The sequence below is a fragment of the Canis lupus genome, chromosome 2, assembly GCF_048164855.1.
Source record: "Canis lupus baileyi chromosome 2, mCanLup2.hap1, whole genome shotgun sequence".
Lineage (NCBI taxonomy): Eukaryota > Metazoa > Chordata > Mammalia > Carnivora > Canidae > Canis > Canis lupus.
Genome location: NC_132839.1, coordinates 55416260 through 55430373, shown reverse-complemented (window position 1 = coordinate 55430373; position 14114 = coordinate 55416260). Strand labels below are relative to the sequence as shown.

The window sequence follows — 14114 nt, the reverse complement described above, 5'->3', positions numbered from 1 at the left end:
AAATTATATTTCAATAGAAATAAAAATTAATTTTAAAAGCAGAAAATATAGATAAAATGACACAAAATTGGCTAATATTATAGCTCTAGATGTAACCACTTACATATTTAGTTTATGTATACCTTTGTTTCAAGAAAAATCAAAAGACCTTGGGGTGCCTGAGTGACTCAGTCAGTTAAGCATCTGCCTTCGGCCCATGTCGTGATCCCAGAGTCCTGGGATCAAGTTCCTCATTAGGCTCCTCATTAGGCTCCCTGCTTAGCAGGGAGCCTGCTTCTCCCTCTCCCACTCCCCTTGCTTCCCTGCTTGTACTCCTTCTCTCTCTCTCTCTCTCTCTTAATAAGTAAGTTAATTAATTAATTAATTAATTAAATTAAATTAAATTAAATCTTTTTTTTTATTTTTTAAATTGAAAGACCTAACCTCCCCCCACCTCAAAGGGAGCAGTTATGTGAGGTGTTGGATGTCTCTCTCTCTCTCTTTTTTTTTTTTTTTTGGTGTTGGATGTCTTAATGAATTCTGTGGGGGAACCCTTTTACAGGGTATACATATATTAAATCCTCATGACATACATTTTTTTTTAAAGATCCACTTATTTGAGACAGAGAGAGGGGCTAGGGAAGGGGCAAAGGGAAAGGAAGAGAGGGAATCCCAAGCAGGCTCCAGGCCCAGGGCAGAGGCTGGCTTGGAGCTCAGTCACACAACCCTGAGATCGTGACGTGAACCAAAATCAAGAGGCAGATGCTTAACCAACTGAGCCATCCAGATGCTGCCTCATGTTGTACACTTTAAATATCTTACACTTTGGGGGCACCTGGCTGGTTTAGTTGGTAGAGCATGTGACTCTTGATCAGAGGATTTTGAATTCAGGCTGCACATTGGGCATGGATCCTACTTAAAAATATATATTACTTTTTTTTTCTAAAAATTTTATTTATTTATTTGAAAGAGCTAGAGAGTAAGAGAGAGCACAAGCCATGGGGAGGGGCAGAGGGAGAGGGAGAAGCAGACTTTCCGCTAAGTAGGTAGCCCAACACAGGGCTCGATTCCAGGACCCTGGGACCATGACCTGAGCTGTAGGCAGATGTTTAACCAACTGAGCCACCTAGGTGCCTCAAAAATCTGACATTTTTATTTGTCAGTTATACCTCAGCAAAGCTGAAAAAAAATTGAAAGAATAGTACATAAACACTTGTAAGCTACCATATAGATGTTAACATTTTGCCATACTCTATGTGTACTTATGCGTACATAGAATTTTTTTTTCTTGGGATCCCTGGGTGGCGCAGCGGTTTGGCCCCTGCCTTTGGCCCAGGGCGCGATCCTCGAGACCCGGGATCGAGTCCCACGTCGGGCTCCCGGTGCATGGAGCCTGCTTCTCCCTCTGCCTGTGTCTCTGCGCCTCTCTCTCTCTCTGTGACTATCATAAATAAATAAAAATTAAAAAAAAAAAATTTAAAGAATTTTTTTTTCTGAATCATTTGAAATGGGTTGCAGATAAGACAGTTTACCCCTAACTACTATTGGCTAACTACTAGTAGTGTGCAATATCCTGCATAACCATAATACTATTATCACACCTAAGAAAATTAACACTAATTTCCTAGTATCATTTCATATTTGAGTTTCCCCAATTGACCCCAAAACATCTTTTTTTTTTTTTTTTTTTAAAGTAATCTCTACGCCCAGTGTGGGGCTTGAACTCTAAACCCTGAGATCAAGAGTCGCATGCTCTACTGACTAAGCCGGGCAGGTACCCTTTAAAATGTCTTTTGTAATTGGGATTTTTTTTCTTATATGTATTTTTTTCTTTTGAGCCAAGATCCAGTTAATTATGCATTACATTTGGTTATGTCTATCTAGTCCTTTTTGATCTAGAATAGTCTTCCACCTTTATTTTCATGACATTGAAATTTTGAAGACTAGAACAGTTGTCTTGCAGAGTGTCCATATGCATGTATATTTTTTAAAATAACAAAAAGGAGTCAGTCATCCTCTTATCCAGCCTTGTTCAGCACAATTAGTTCACATTATTTCCCTCATTTGAAATGCCTTTCTGGTATCGTATCTGCTTATTGAAGTAGAATTCTACAATTTGTTGAGTAGTGGAAATTCAGTAAGACAGAAAAGGCTGGTCTTCAAGTCCTAATTATGTGACTGACAAGCTGTATGACTTTGGCAAAATTATTTCCTCTGTCTGAGAGTTAAATGCCATCAAATAGCCCATCATTATTAGATATTGTAGGAAAGTAAGTCTGGGAGGAGTATAGAAGCAGTGATTTGTATCAGGAATGTGATTGAACTTCAGGTGAATTATGGTGAAGCGTAAATGAAATAACAACTACAAAAAGTTTTGAATATAAGCTATTATGTAAGGGTAACACACTGAGTGACCAAACAGGAGGAAGATGTTTGGGGGATGGGAGGCTATGCTGGAATACTGCTAGTGTAATTATTACAGTTTTAAGGAATGTTTCAGAACTTCAGCTGGCCTAATAGTACTACTTGAAACTCTTTTGGGGTAAATTTTTTTTTTAAAGATTTTATTTATTTATTCATTCATGAAAGACACACAGAGAGAGGCAGAGACACAGGCAGAGGGAGAAGCAGGCTCCAGGCTGGGAGCCCTATATGGGACTCGATCCCAGGTCTCCAGGATCTCGCCCTGGGCCAAAGGCAGGTACTAAACCGCTGAGCCACGCAGGGATCCCTTGGGGGAAATTTTTTAAATGATACTACTCTCAGTTGCTTTCTGGAGTGGGGATAATTATGGATCTCGTTTCTTCTCTTGTTCTTACAGCTCTATTATCAAGTCCTAAATTTTGGAATGATTGTCTCCTCGGCACTAATGATCTGGAAGGGGCTGATGGTCATAACTGGAAGTGAAAGTCCAATTGTAGTGGTGCTCAGGTAACAATTTTTCTTTTCAAGGCATAGAATTGCATGGTATTACTTAAGAGAAAAACTGAGAAATTAAATAACTATTGTATTATTCCTCTAGAAACTATGGTTTCCCAGAAAAGGGCCTGAAAGAAAATTAGTTACTATTCTTCAACTGTGAGAAAATGTGCAGCCTCATTAGGCACTTAGAATTCAGACCCCCAAGGGCTCATGACTTCTCTATAAAACGTTTACAATGTGAGTTTTATTTTTGGCACATCTCTTAAGAAAAGTGTTTCAATGTGTACTGTATTTTCCCGAAATTCTTATGTCTTCTTCCTTTTCATACATCAGGGCTGCTCTTTAGTTGTCAGTTTGCTGGATTAGGTATCCTCTCCACAAATTAACAGTTTTTCTGCAGCATGTTCTCAGTGTCAGTACAGAAACATCACTAATTATTTCCATGTTTCCTGCTGACCTTTAAATATCACTTCTAAACAGACTTCAGAAATTTTGAAGATATTAGCTGCCTCTTAAAGTGGCAGTACTGAATCTTTTCCCACTGTGCTTCCTTCTATGTCCTTGAATTCATACTCTAGTGATTTTAAAATCCTAAACTAGTAACTAACTCCATTTTGGAGAATTATCACTTCCTTGTTTAAGTGAATCTTAAAGTAAGTAATCTTATCTTAAAGTAATCTATAAAGTAAATCTTTATAGTTCTGTCTTATTTGGGACTTAATTATGTAAGTTATTTCAAGTCTTTTCAAGAGATAATGGTATATAAATATAAAAGAAATCATTAACATTATCTAGAGTATATTAAGTACTATTACTTAAATAGTACATTACTCTTAAGATCAATTTGATTCTGGGATGCCTGGGTGGCTCAGTGGTTGAGCATCTGCTTTCGGCTCAGGGTGTGATCCTGGGATCTGGGATTGAGTCCTGCACCAGGCTCCCTGTGGGGAGCCTGCTTCTCCCTCTGTCTATGTCTCTACCTCTCTCTCACTCTGTCTCTCTCATGAATAAATAAATAAATCTTTAAAAAAAATCAATTTGATTCCTTCATTGTCATATTTGTATATACAGGCTTTAGCAACAAGTGGTTCCAAGACCCACTGTTTTGCTCTTACCTTATTCCTACTCTTACTCATACCTTTGTTCTATGTTTATTAATGAACACATCCAGCTGTAATTTTGGAGATCCAAAGGCATGTATGTATTTTATTAGCTGGGAAAGCATTTAATGTACTACTCTGGGAGTACAGAGACAGGGCCCCAAGTTCCCAGACAGTTTTAAATTCAGTGGAGAGCTTCAGTTTCAAACACTGACAGAAGGAGAAGCCACACTAATTGGCCTTGTGGGAATAGGGTATAGTGAGAGAGCCCAGGGAGGCTTCTTTTAGAGATTCTTCTGGGATTATTTCATATTGAGCTTCCTTCAGTGGAGATGCTTAAGGACAATCTAATGACCTTTAAATTGGGGATGTTGGCGTGAAGAGGGGATTCCACTGAGGACCTGCTCAACACAGTGGTGGTCCTGGAAACAGTTCATTTCTGCTACAGCTGGAAATTTGATAGTATTAGTTGGGGCTTAAAAGTGGTGTTTGGACAAGTTATTTCGCAGGAAGGTTTATTTATATACTAGGCTTTTCTGATTACCAATGTGAAATAAAGAAAGGAAATTAAAAGAGACCAGGTCCTATTGGAACAAAATCTGGTCAAGACTAGAAGAAGCAGTCATTAGAGAAAAGTAATGTATGTGGTTCGGTGGCCAAGAAAAACCATGTATTATAATAATTATCTGACACCAAATATGCCTCAGAGGATTCAAGGTAACTGAGAATCCACTTTTAGGACTGGGTGAGGTCATTGGGGATAAAGACAAATAACTTTTTAAAATAAAAATACTTACTTTAGGGCACCTGGGTGACTTAGTCCATTAAGTGTCTGACTTCAGCTCAGGTCATGATTCTGGAGTCCTGGGATCGAGCCCCAAGTCAGACTCCCTACTCAGCAGAGAGCCTGCTTCTCCCTCTCCCTAGGTGCCTCCACCATGCTCTCTGTATCTCAAATGAATAAATAAAATCTTTTTTAAAAATTATTTTTTAAATTCCAATATTTAACACACAGTGTTATGTTAGTTTCAGGTGAAGATAAATACTTTCTTATTATTTTTTTAATTAGAGTTTCAGGAAACAATCAAAACTTTTTTTTCCCATTTATAGATAGAGCTGAAGTCAGTTTAAAAATATTTAAGTGGTTTATATTTAACTTTGTTTTTAAGATTTTATTTATTTATTCATGAGAGACAGACAGAGACAGAGAGAGAGAGAGGCAGAGACACAGGCAGAAGCAGGCTCCACGCAGGGAGCCTGATGTGGGACTCGATCCCGGGACTCTAGGATCATGCCTTGGGCTGAAGGCAGGCGCTAAACCACTGAGCCACCCAGGGATCCTCTATATTAAACTTCTTAAAATTTACAATTGATGTATTAAATTTAAAAGTATACTTTAATCAGGTAATGGTAAGAAGTTTACTAATAATATATTTAATGTTTAAAAGGTTTCCCCTAGTTTATTTCTTCAATGGTCCTCTCACTGCACACTGTTTTTAAGATTTATTCATTTATTTGAGAGAGAGCGCGCATATGCAGGGTGGGGGCGGGGGGGCAGAAGGAAAGAGAGAATCCTAAGCAGAAAGCTGAGTGTGGAGCCCAGTGCAGGGCTGGATCCCATGATTCTGAGATCTGGACCTGAGCTGAAATCAACAATCAACTAAGCCACTCAGGTGCCCCACTACACCTGTTTTTAATGCCACCTGTATCTGAATTTTTAAATCTTTTTATTTCTCATCCAACTTTCTTCCCTAAAATCTAGCCTCTTGTTTTCACCCTGCACTGGACATCTCCATCTGAACATGGTGGTTGAAACTCCTTGATGTTTCACTTGAAACTCCTTGTAATAAAAGTAAAATTCGTCTCCTTTTTCCACACACTTGTTCTTTTTCCTCTTATTTCTGTGACTGTCACTGACATCTGCTCCTTTGCCATTGTTAAAAACCCAGGTGTCAGGGCAGGCCCGGTGGGTTAGAGGTTTAGCGCCACCTTCAGCCCAGGGCGTGATCCTGGGGACCCAGGATCAAGTCCCACGTCAGGTTCTCTGCATGGAGCCTGCTTCCCCCTCTGCCTGTGTCTCTACCTCCCACCCCCGTGTCCCTAATAAATAAATAAAATCTTAAAAAAAAAAAGAAACCCAGATGTCATCCTCCTCACCCCGTTATATCAGGTTGGCCATCAAATTTGTTATTTTTCCTCCTCTTTCTTAGACTCTTTTATAGTTGTCTTCCCTGCTGCTGTTCTGTTTCAGGCCCTCCTCATTTCCTGCCTGGGCTGTTGTAGTGACCTCTAAAAATACGCTTTTAGAATCAGCAAGAGTTTATATATTTTCTTATATGAAATGTTGAAAACACAAAAAGTCTACCCATAGTTCTGGGATATAATCACTATTAACATTTTAGTTTCTTTTTTGATGTATATTCTTTTTTCTTTTTTTTTTTAAGATTTATTTATTTATTTATTTATGATAGACATAGAGAGAGAGAGAGAGAGAGAGAGAGAGAGGCAGAGAGAGGCAGAGACACAGGAGGAGGGAGAAGCAGGCTCCATGCCGGGAGCCCGACGTGGGACTTGATCCCGGGACTCCAGGATCGCGCCCTGGGCCAAAGGCAGGCGCCAAACCGCTGAGCCACCCAGGGATCCCCTTTTTTCATGTATATTCTTATGTAATTGAAGTAATTCTATATGTGCATCCTTTATGTGTCCCCTTATGATTCTCCTGTGTCCATATTTTTAATAGCACTTTTAATGATTGCCAAGAATTCATTTATAAGTATTGGCCTGGACACTTGGTCTGCCAGTCTACCTTTTGGCCTTTTCTAGTTACTCATTAATTCAATAAATATTTAAATGTGCTCTGCATATTCTATACCTTCTGAAATTATGACTTTTAAATGTAAACGTGATGATACTCCCCGCTGAAAATTCTAGAATGGCTCAGAAGCAGGTTAGCACAGTGAGAGTGGATTCTGTTGGACTCCCTTTTCAAATTTCACCTTTATCATTTTTTTAAAATTTATAACTGTATACCTTTCTAAGCCTCAATTTCCTTGTTTGTAAAGTTAGGATAATAAGAGTATCTACATCATAGAGTTGCTCTGAAGATTGCTTAAAAAGAAACAACTTAGAATGGCACTTTGTATACAGTAAGTGCTTAATAAAAATGAGCCATTACACTGTAGCAGCTCAGCTTTTATCTGTTTTATTTTTTAAAAGATTTTATTTATTTATTAGAGAGAGGGGAGAACACAAGTGGGATGGGAGGCACAGAGAGAAGCAGACTCCCCACTGAGCAGGGAGCCCAATGGAGTCTCAGTCCTGGGACTCTGATCCTACTGTCCCGGGCTCGATTCCCACATCCAGTCCCACATTAGGCTCCCTGTATGGAGCCTGCTTCTTTCTCAGCCTCTGTCTCTGTGTCTCTCATGAATAAATAAATAAAATCTTAAAAAAAAAAAAAAAAAAAGGAAACTGGGGCTTGAGTTTTGAAAATTATACTTATGGGCTGCTTCTTTTTTTTTTTTTAATTTTTATTTATGTATTCATGAGAGAGACCCACAGAGAGGCAGAGACCTAGGCAGGAGGAGAAGCAGACTCCTTGCAGGGAGCCCCATGAGGGACTTGATCCTGGACTCCTGGATCATGCCCTGAGCCAAAGGCAGGCACAACTGCTGAGCCACCCGGGCATCCCTAGACTACTTCTAAATAGCAAGAAAAGGTTAAATTGCTGCAGATATCTTAGGACCTTGAAGAACTTGGTATAGTATAGGACAGGGGAGAGGTGAGAAGGCATTCTAGAAGTTTGTCCTCACTAATTACCACAGAATTGAAGCCTTTCCTTGTTTCTGAAATTCTTAAAAAAATCTCTGCTATTATTCTTAGTTTTCTTTCTTGTTTCTCTTTTTAAAATAAATAAGTTGATAACAGAAGCATTATCTTGGTAGCTGACTGCTCTTTGACTTGATGGGCTGTTTTCCCTTCTTAATGGTTCAAAACCGTAAGGTCATCTTAGTCTCTATAAATGGCAGAAGATGATCCAGTTCTCATTTGAATATTTGAATGTATTTAGCATTTTCAGATGAGGTGAGAATAAGGGCAGTGATTATAAAGTTCATTCTTTTATATTCCCTTTGTCACTTGAAATTTTAAAAGGTTAAGGAATTAGTAACATTGCCCTTTTCAAGACTGAAGCTCCTTTGAATAGTAACGCTTGAAACAAATCTAGTCAGTAAAGGCTAATAACTATAGTAACTTTTGTGTAACTTGTTAGTTTGTGGAAACCATATTTTGAGAACAACACACATGGATGCTGATATATTTGTTTAAGTATCAAATATACTCCAGGGGTGATACTTGTGATTGGTTAACTTTTGAAAGTGAATTGAATCTTACACTTTTTGTTTTCTATATATTCTCTCTCTCCTAGTGGCAGCATGGAGCCAGCATTTCATAGAGGAGATCTTCTCTTTTTAACAAATCGAGTTGAAGATCCCATCCGAGTGGGAGAAATTGTTGTTTTTAGGATAGAAGGAAGAGAGATTCCTATAGTTCACCGAGTCTTGAAGATTCATGAAAAGTATGTGCAAACTGTACCTTCTCTGTTTTAAGATATTTTCATATTTTATGTTTGCAGTATTTAATTTTGATAACCTGAAGGCTAAGAAGAGTGGGAAATGCCTCGGTTCTTCTTCCAATCCATTTTTATGAATGTCTGAAGGCTTGGTGAACATTTAGAAAACTAGTTATTTATTAATTAATTAATTTATTTATTTTCTAGAAGTTTTTCTTGGTTTTCTTTTTACTTCCCAACCAGATCCCCCTGTGTATCACCCCCCCCCCAAAAAAAATGACATAAAGGTTGATCCCAAATAGAATCTTCCAATGTAAAAAAGAATCTTCCAATGTAATTGATGAGGTAGCCCTTCCTAATCTTTCCAAAACAAAACAAAACAAAACCTTTATGGCAATCTAACAGCCATGTCAAATAAGAATAAATTTACCAACTTTTTTAAATTCCAAAGAAAGTGTCTTTTTTTTTTTTTTTTGAGATTTTATTTTTAAGTAATCTCTATACCCAACATGGGGCTCAAACTCACATCTCCAAGATCAAGGGTCACCAGTTGAGCCAGCCAGGTGCCCCTAAATTCCAAAGAAAATTTCTAAAATTAAGTTACTCTTTTAAACGTAGACTCTTGCATTTTAGAATTAGAAAGGACATATGTAAAACCTTTAGTATCACCTGGACATGGATGTAGGCCATAACAATGAGCAAAAAATTTCATCTCTCTGGGTCTGTTTCCTTACCTATAATATTAAGAGATTTAGGAAGATGAATTACAAGATCTGTGAGTTCTGAGCCTATGCTTCCCTGTCCAGCTCCACATTCCTCACACCCTCCCTTCCAAATCCAGAGTATTCTAGTTATGGAAAACATTCAGGAGGGAAGGAAAGAAAGAAATGAAGGAAAAGATAGGTGTCCTGGAGGACACACAGAGGGGAATAAAAACAATGAGACAGTGATTTAGGTTCTTGAGAATGAGAGAGACTTAAATAAATATTATGTTATTCTTGCCCTACCCTCTAGAGTAATTTATTTTCTCCACTTAAACAAGAGGGGACTGCCAGCTGTTGCTTTTTGAAAATCCACATAACCACTTTAGTTTAAAAGAGTTCTTTCTTCATTGGTGAAATAAAGATCAGACTGCTCTTTTTTTTTTTTTTTCAAACTTCAGTATATATTTTGAAAGATTATAAATTTTTTTTTATAGATTTTTGGAATTTTCCTTTCTTACTTGTAGTCCTTGTGGTTTAAAGATTATAATTTTAAAATGGCATTCTACCATTGACTAGGAAGGAATAACTAAACTCTTTTTAGAAATTTAGTTTAGAATTGTGTAGGTTTATCCAGTACAGGTTCTCAAAGTGGATTTGCGTTATATTCTTAGCACTGCATGTTGTTAGCAAAGCAGAGCCAACTTTTCCCTGAACTTATCAGAGAAAATCAAATGACACTCAGACCCTACTTTTGGTTAGAGCAGAAGCATTTTTATATGCAATCCTTTGGAATTGAATGAGTTTTTTTTTTTTTTTTGAGTTTTTTATTTTAAACAGTTTGATCTTGTTCTAGGGCAGGCTCACTGACAGATACTATAAAATAAAAAATAACAGAATTCTGAATATTGTAAGATGTACGGTCCTACTAATCCCGGGTTTTTGGTGATTCATTTTAGACTCCTGAGATGTGTTCAACTTGAAGACCTGTTTATTTTATTTTATTTTTTAAAGATTTTATTTATTTATTCATGAGAAACACAGAGAGGCAGAGATGTAGGCAGAGGGAGAAGCAGGCTCCCTGTGGGGAGCCCGATGTGGGACTTGATCCCGGGATCCCGACCTGAGCCAAAGGCAAGTGCTCAACCACTGAGCCACCCAGGTGCCCAAAGTCCTGTTTAGATAACAGATCCAATTAATATTGTGAAGCTTCCAATTTCCTTTTTTCTTTTGGGGAGACTAAAATAACTGATTGTGATAATCATTTAATCTCATAGTGCTAACAATGTTCTTAAATATGGGACTAAATGACAGCCAGAATGGATGAAATGTTTATAATAAATGTGCCCTGAACGTTTTCAGGCTGAATTTTACACTGTTATTATTCTGAATGTTGTTTTAGGAAATAAAATCCTGAACTTTATGGGCAGCCCGGGTGGCTCAGCGTTTAGCACCGCCTTCAGCCCAGGGTATGATCCTGGAGACCCGGGATCGAGTCCCACGTCAGGCTCCCTACATCGAGCCTGCTTCTCCCTCTGCCTGTGTCTCTGCCTCTCTCTCTTTCTGTATCTCTCTCATGAATAAATAAATAAAATCTTAAAAAAAAAAATCCTGAACTTTAGGAAGAGTAGAGGTAGGATTCATTCAGCTGACCTCTCTCTTTGGTCTCATTCCTCCTTTTTCTCTCCACCTGCTGCTTACGTACCATGCCTTCTTTTTTCATATATTGACTCTCCATCTTGTGAACATTCTTATTATATAGCATAGAATAAGATACTGTATAAAATTGGGAAATAACAGCAAATAAAACCATATGCAACCTTAACACCCAGAGAGAATGTTAAATTTTGGGTAATTCTCTCTGTTTCATAAATAGACATTTTCTTTCCTGTACAACACTGGGATCTACTCAATACAATTTTGGTAACATGTTTATCTCATGAACATATGGTAGAAGGTACCTGGTATTGCCACATATGCAAAGAATCCCTGAACTAAAAGATCAGCTTGCCAAGCACTGCTTAAAAATATATTGATAATAGGCCCATGAATCTGAATCTGCTCTTTCTGCCTAGTATGGTCATGACCTCTTCCTACCTGTTCTCTAGAGGACACTAACGCCACACACTGAGCTGTCTGACCAGGCAGTGGGAAAGCAGACATAATCCAGGATGTAGCTCTAGTGCACTGCTGAGCTCAGGCAAAATGCTCTTGTAAGGGACAATAAGAAACTTCCAGTATTTGTAATAGGTTGTTTGGAGGAGTAAATAGTACATGGGGAAAAAGTGATCGGTGGTGTTTTCAAAAGACTCAACCTTTTCCTGCATTTATTGAAGTTACTGTGTTTTTAAGTGAGTAAAAAATGGGGAATTCTTGCTCCTGGCTCATATAATAGGGCTGTGAGACATGTCCGCAGGCAGGGTTACCCATGCTCTGGCAGGTGGCGAAACATCTTCTTTGTGTCCTCTCCCCCCACCTACTCTCATTTTCCATTTTCTTCCAACAAAAATGAGTCAGGAAAGAACTAGCATATAGTGTTGTCTGTGTTTTCATTTGAGAGACATCATTTTGAATATTATCAGTTGACTTGATTCTCTTGGGTAGTTCTTCACATTAGCCTGCTAGTCATCCGCTCTTCATGCTTACATTTTTCCCCACATATACATTTATTTTATTTTATTTATTCATGAGAGACACAGAGAGAGGCAGAGACATAGGCTGAGGGAGAAGCAGGCTCCCTGTGGGAAGCCCGATGTGGGACTCAATCCTAGGACCCTGGGATCATGACCTGAGCCAAAGGCAGACTCTCCACCACTGAGCCACTCAGGTGCCCTCCACACACACACACACTCATATAAATTTGTACTTTGTCTTATTTTATAGCCTACTCTGATACACATTTTCCAAGTTGAGCTTAGTATATAAGGTATTATAGTTTGATGCTGATGAATACTGGCACGTGGTCAATTGTTTGGAAGGAGAAATTTTGCCATTGGGATGACTTAATCCTTAGCTTTGCTTTTTCTGTGCAGAGAGATAGATTGTTTTGTGCCCACTTGGCTTTTTAGGGTCTTACTTTTTCTTATATAGAAAGTGATTAATTCTTCCCGCCTAATATCACAGTATTATGATGGTTGAATTAAGCTGCAAGCACGTCGAGCTCCTTGGAGATTGATCATATTAAATATTTGGTCCATATGGCAGCCAGGGAAGGCCCTATGTAAGTGTGTCACCAGTTAGCCTTTGGGGCCTCTGGAGTGGGGAGTGCTGGGATGGATCTGGACAGTGGGTTGAGCAGGAGCCACTGCCACCATTGCCTCTCGGTGGATAGAGACCTACCTGCACTTTCTACCACAGCTCTAGCAGTCTCTCCCAGTACCATCCCAGGGCAGGGAACTCGGGTATGCTGGTGTGTTTTGTCAGCAAATGGAGGACTCTCCTCAAACAGAGTCTCCTGTAGTGTCCCTGTCCTGGGGAACGTTTCTGTTCCCCCATTTCCCTTTCCTCAAATTTGATGTTACTTTTCTGGGCTTGCTGTTGTTTTCATGGCTGAGTAGACTCTCCGTGCCTGTGCTCCTGACTTGCACTCTTGCAGCTGGCTCCCCTTGGCACCTGCCCTCTTTCACTCCAGAACTTTTCAGACACTTCCTCACTGAGTTGTCAGCTAAGGATTATTTTTCTCTGTATATATTTGCATTTTTTCTAACTGGAATCTCATTTTTAATGTGACTGTTTGCACTTAAGTGTTTTTGGTGTTTGCAACACCTTCCAATTTAGTTTCATCTGCACATTTAGTGTTTGGTGAGCCAGTTTCTGGTTTAGGATCTAAGAAGATATTAGTCAGTAGGAGTCAGAGGCTAATTTTCTTCTGATATGGTAGTTAACCCACACTCAACTTGAATCAGTTTTAAGATACTCTTTATCAAACTGTAAAAAACTATACTTTGCTTTCAGTTAAATTTTAAAATTCCTAGAAACCTCCTGTTCTTTAGCAGAATTAAACTAATAATTTCCTGATCAAGTAAAATGCTTTTCCTATAAACCCTGGCTCATAAAAGCAATGTATATTTTTTGGAGAAAAAAATTAGAAGCTAAAGAAAGCTGTAGATAGCTACTGTTATACCTTGGTTTATCACTTCAGATCTTTTTTACTCTTATTTTTTCTTTCATTTTAGTTTTTAAATATGGAGAATTTCTGAGGCACTTGGCTGGCTTATTAGCTAGTGGAGCCTGCAACTCACAATCTCAGGGTCATGTCAAGCCCCATGTTGGCCCACTTAAAAATAAAATATAAATAAATAAATAAACATGGAGAATTTCTAACATGCTCAGAAGTATACAAAACCATATAATGAAATCCCATGTACTGTCATCCAGTCCCAATAATTATTAATCTATGGCCAGTTCTGCCCCACTTATATTACCACCTCTTTCCACTCTTCTTCCTGTATTATATGGATCAAATCCTAGATATCATGTCCTATGTAAAAATTTTAGTAAATATCTATATAGCATAAGCAATGAGCTTTTAAAAAACATAACTACATTTAGCATGGTTATACCCCCCCAAAGAACAACCATACCTTTGTATCATTATGTTTCCAATGTTTCCAATCTTTGTTCAAATTCCCAATTGTATCATAAGCTTTTTTTTTTTTTTTTCTTTTTAACAGTTTGTTTGAATCTAGATTCACATAAGGTCCTTGGTTGCAGTTGGTTGATAAGGCTTTTATAGTCTCTTTTAATTAACCTGTAAATTCTTTCTCCAACTTTCTTTGTTCCTCACAACTTGTTGGTTGAAAAAAGTAGGTTATTCTCTAATTTCCCTAGTATTTGTTGCAG

The 14114-nt window shown here is 38.2% G+C and overlaps 1 protein-coding gene across 5 annotated transcripts in view; it reads left to right on the top strand.

The window, feature by feature from the left end:
- Positions 1–14114, top strand: part of SEC11A (SEC11 homolog A, signal peptidase complex subunit) — a 40232-nt gene that overhangs the window by 19261 nt on the left and 6857 nt on the right. For 2 of the 5 annotated variants that reach the window (XM_072800810.1, XM_072800821.1), the window contains exons 2-3: positions 2801–2910; positions 8428–8577. In XM_072800810.1, the coding sequence (XP_072656911.1) occupies positions 2801–2910; positions 8428–8577 (260 nt within the window). Of the gene's footprint in view, positions 1–1673; positions 1754–2800; positions 2911–8427; positions 8578–14114 lie in introns of all 5 variants that reach the window. The other 3 variants (XM_072800849.1, XM_072800838.1, XM_072800831.1) reach the window with 2 other exon arrangements.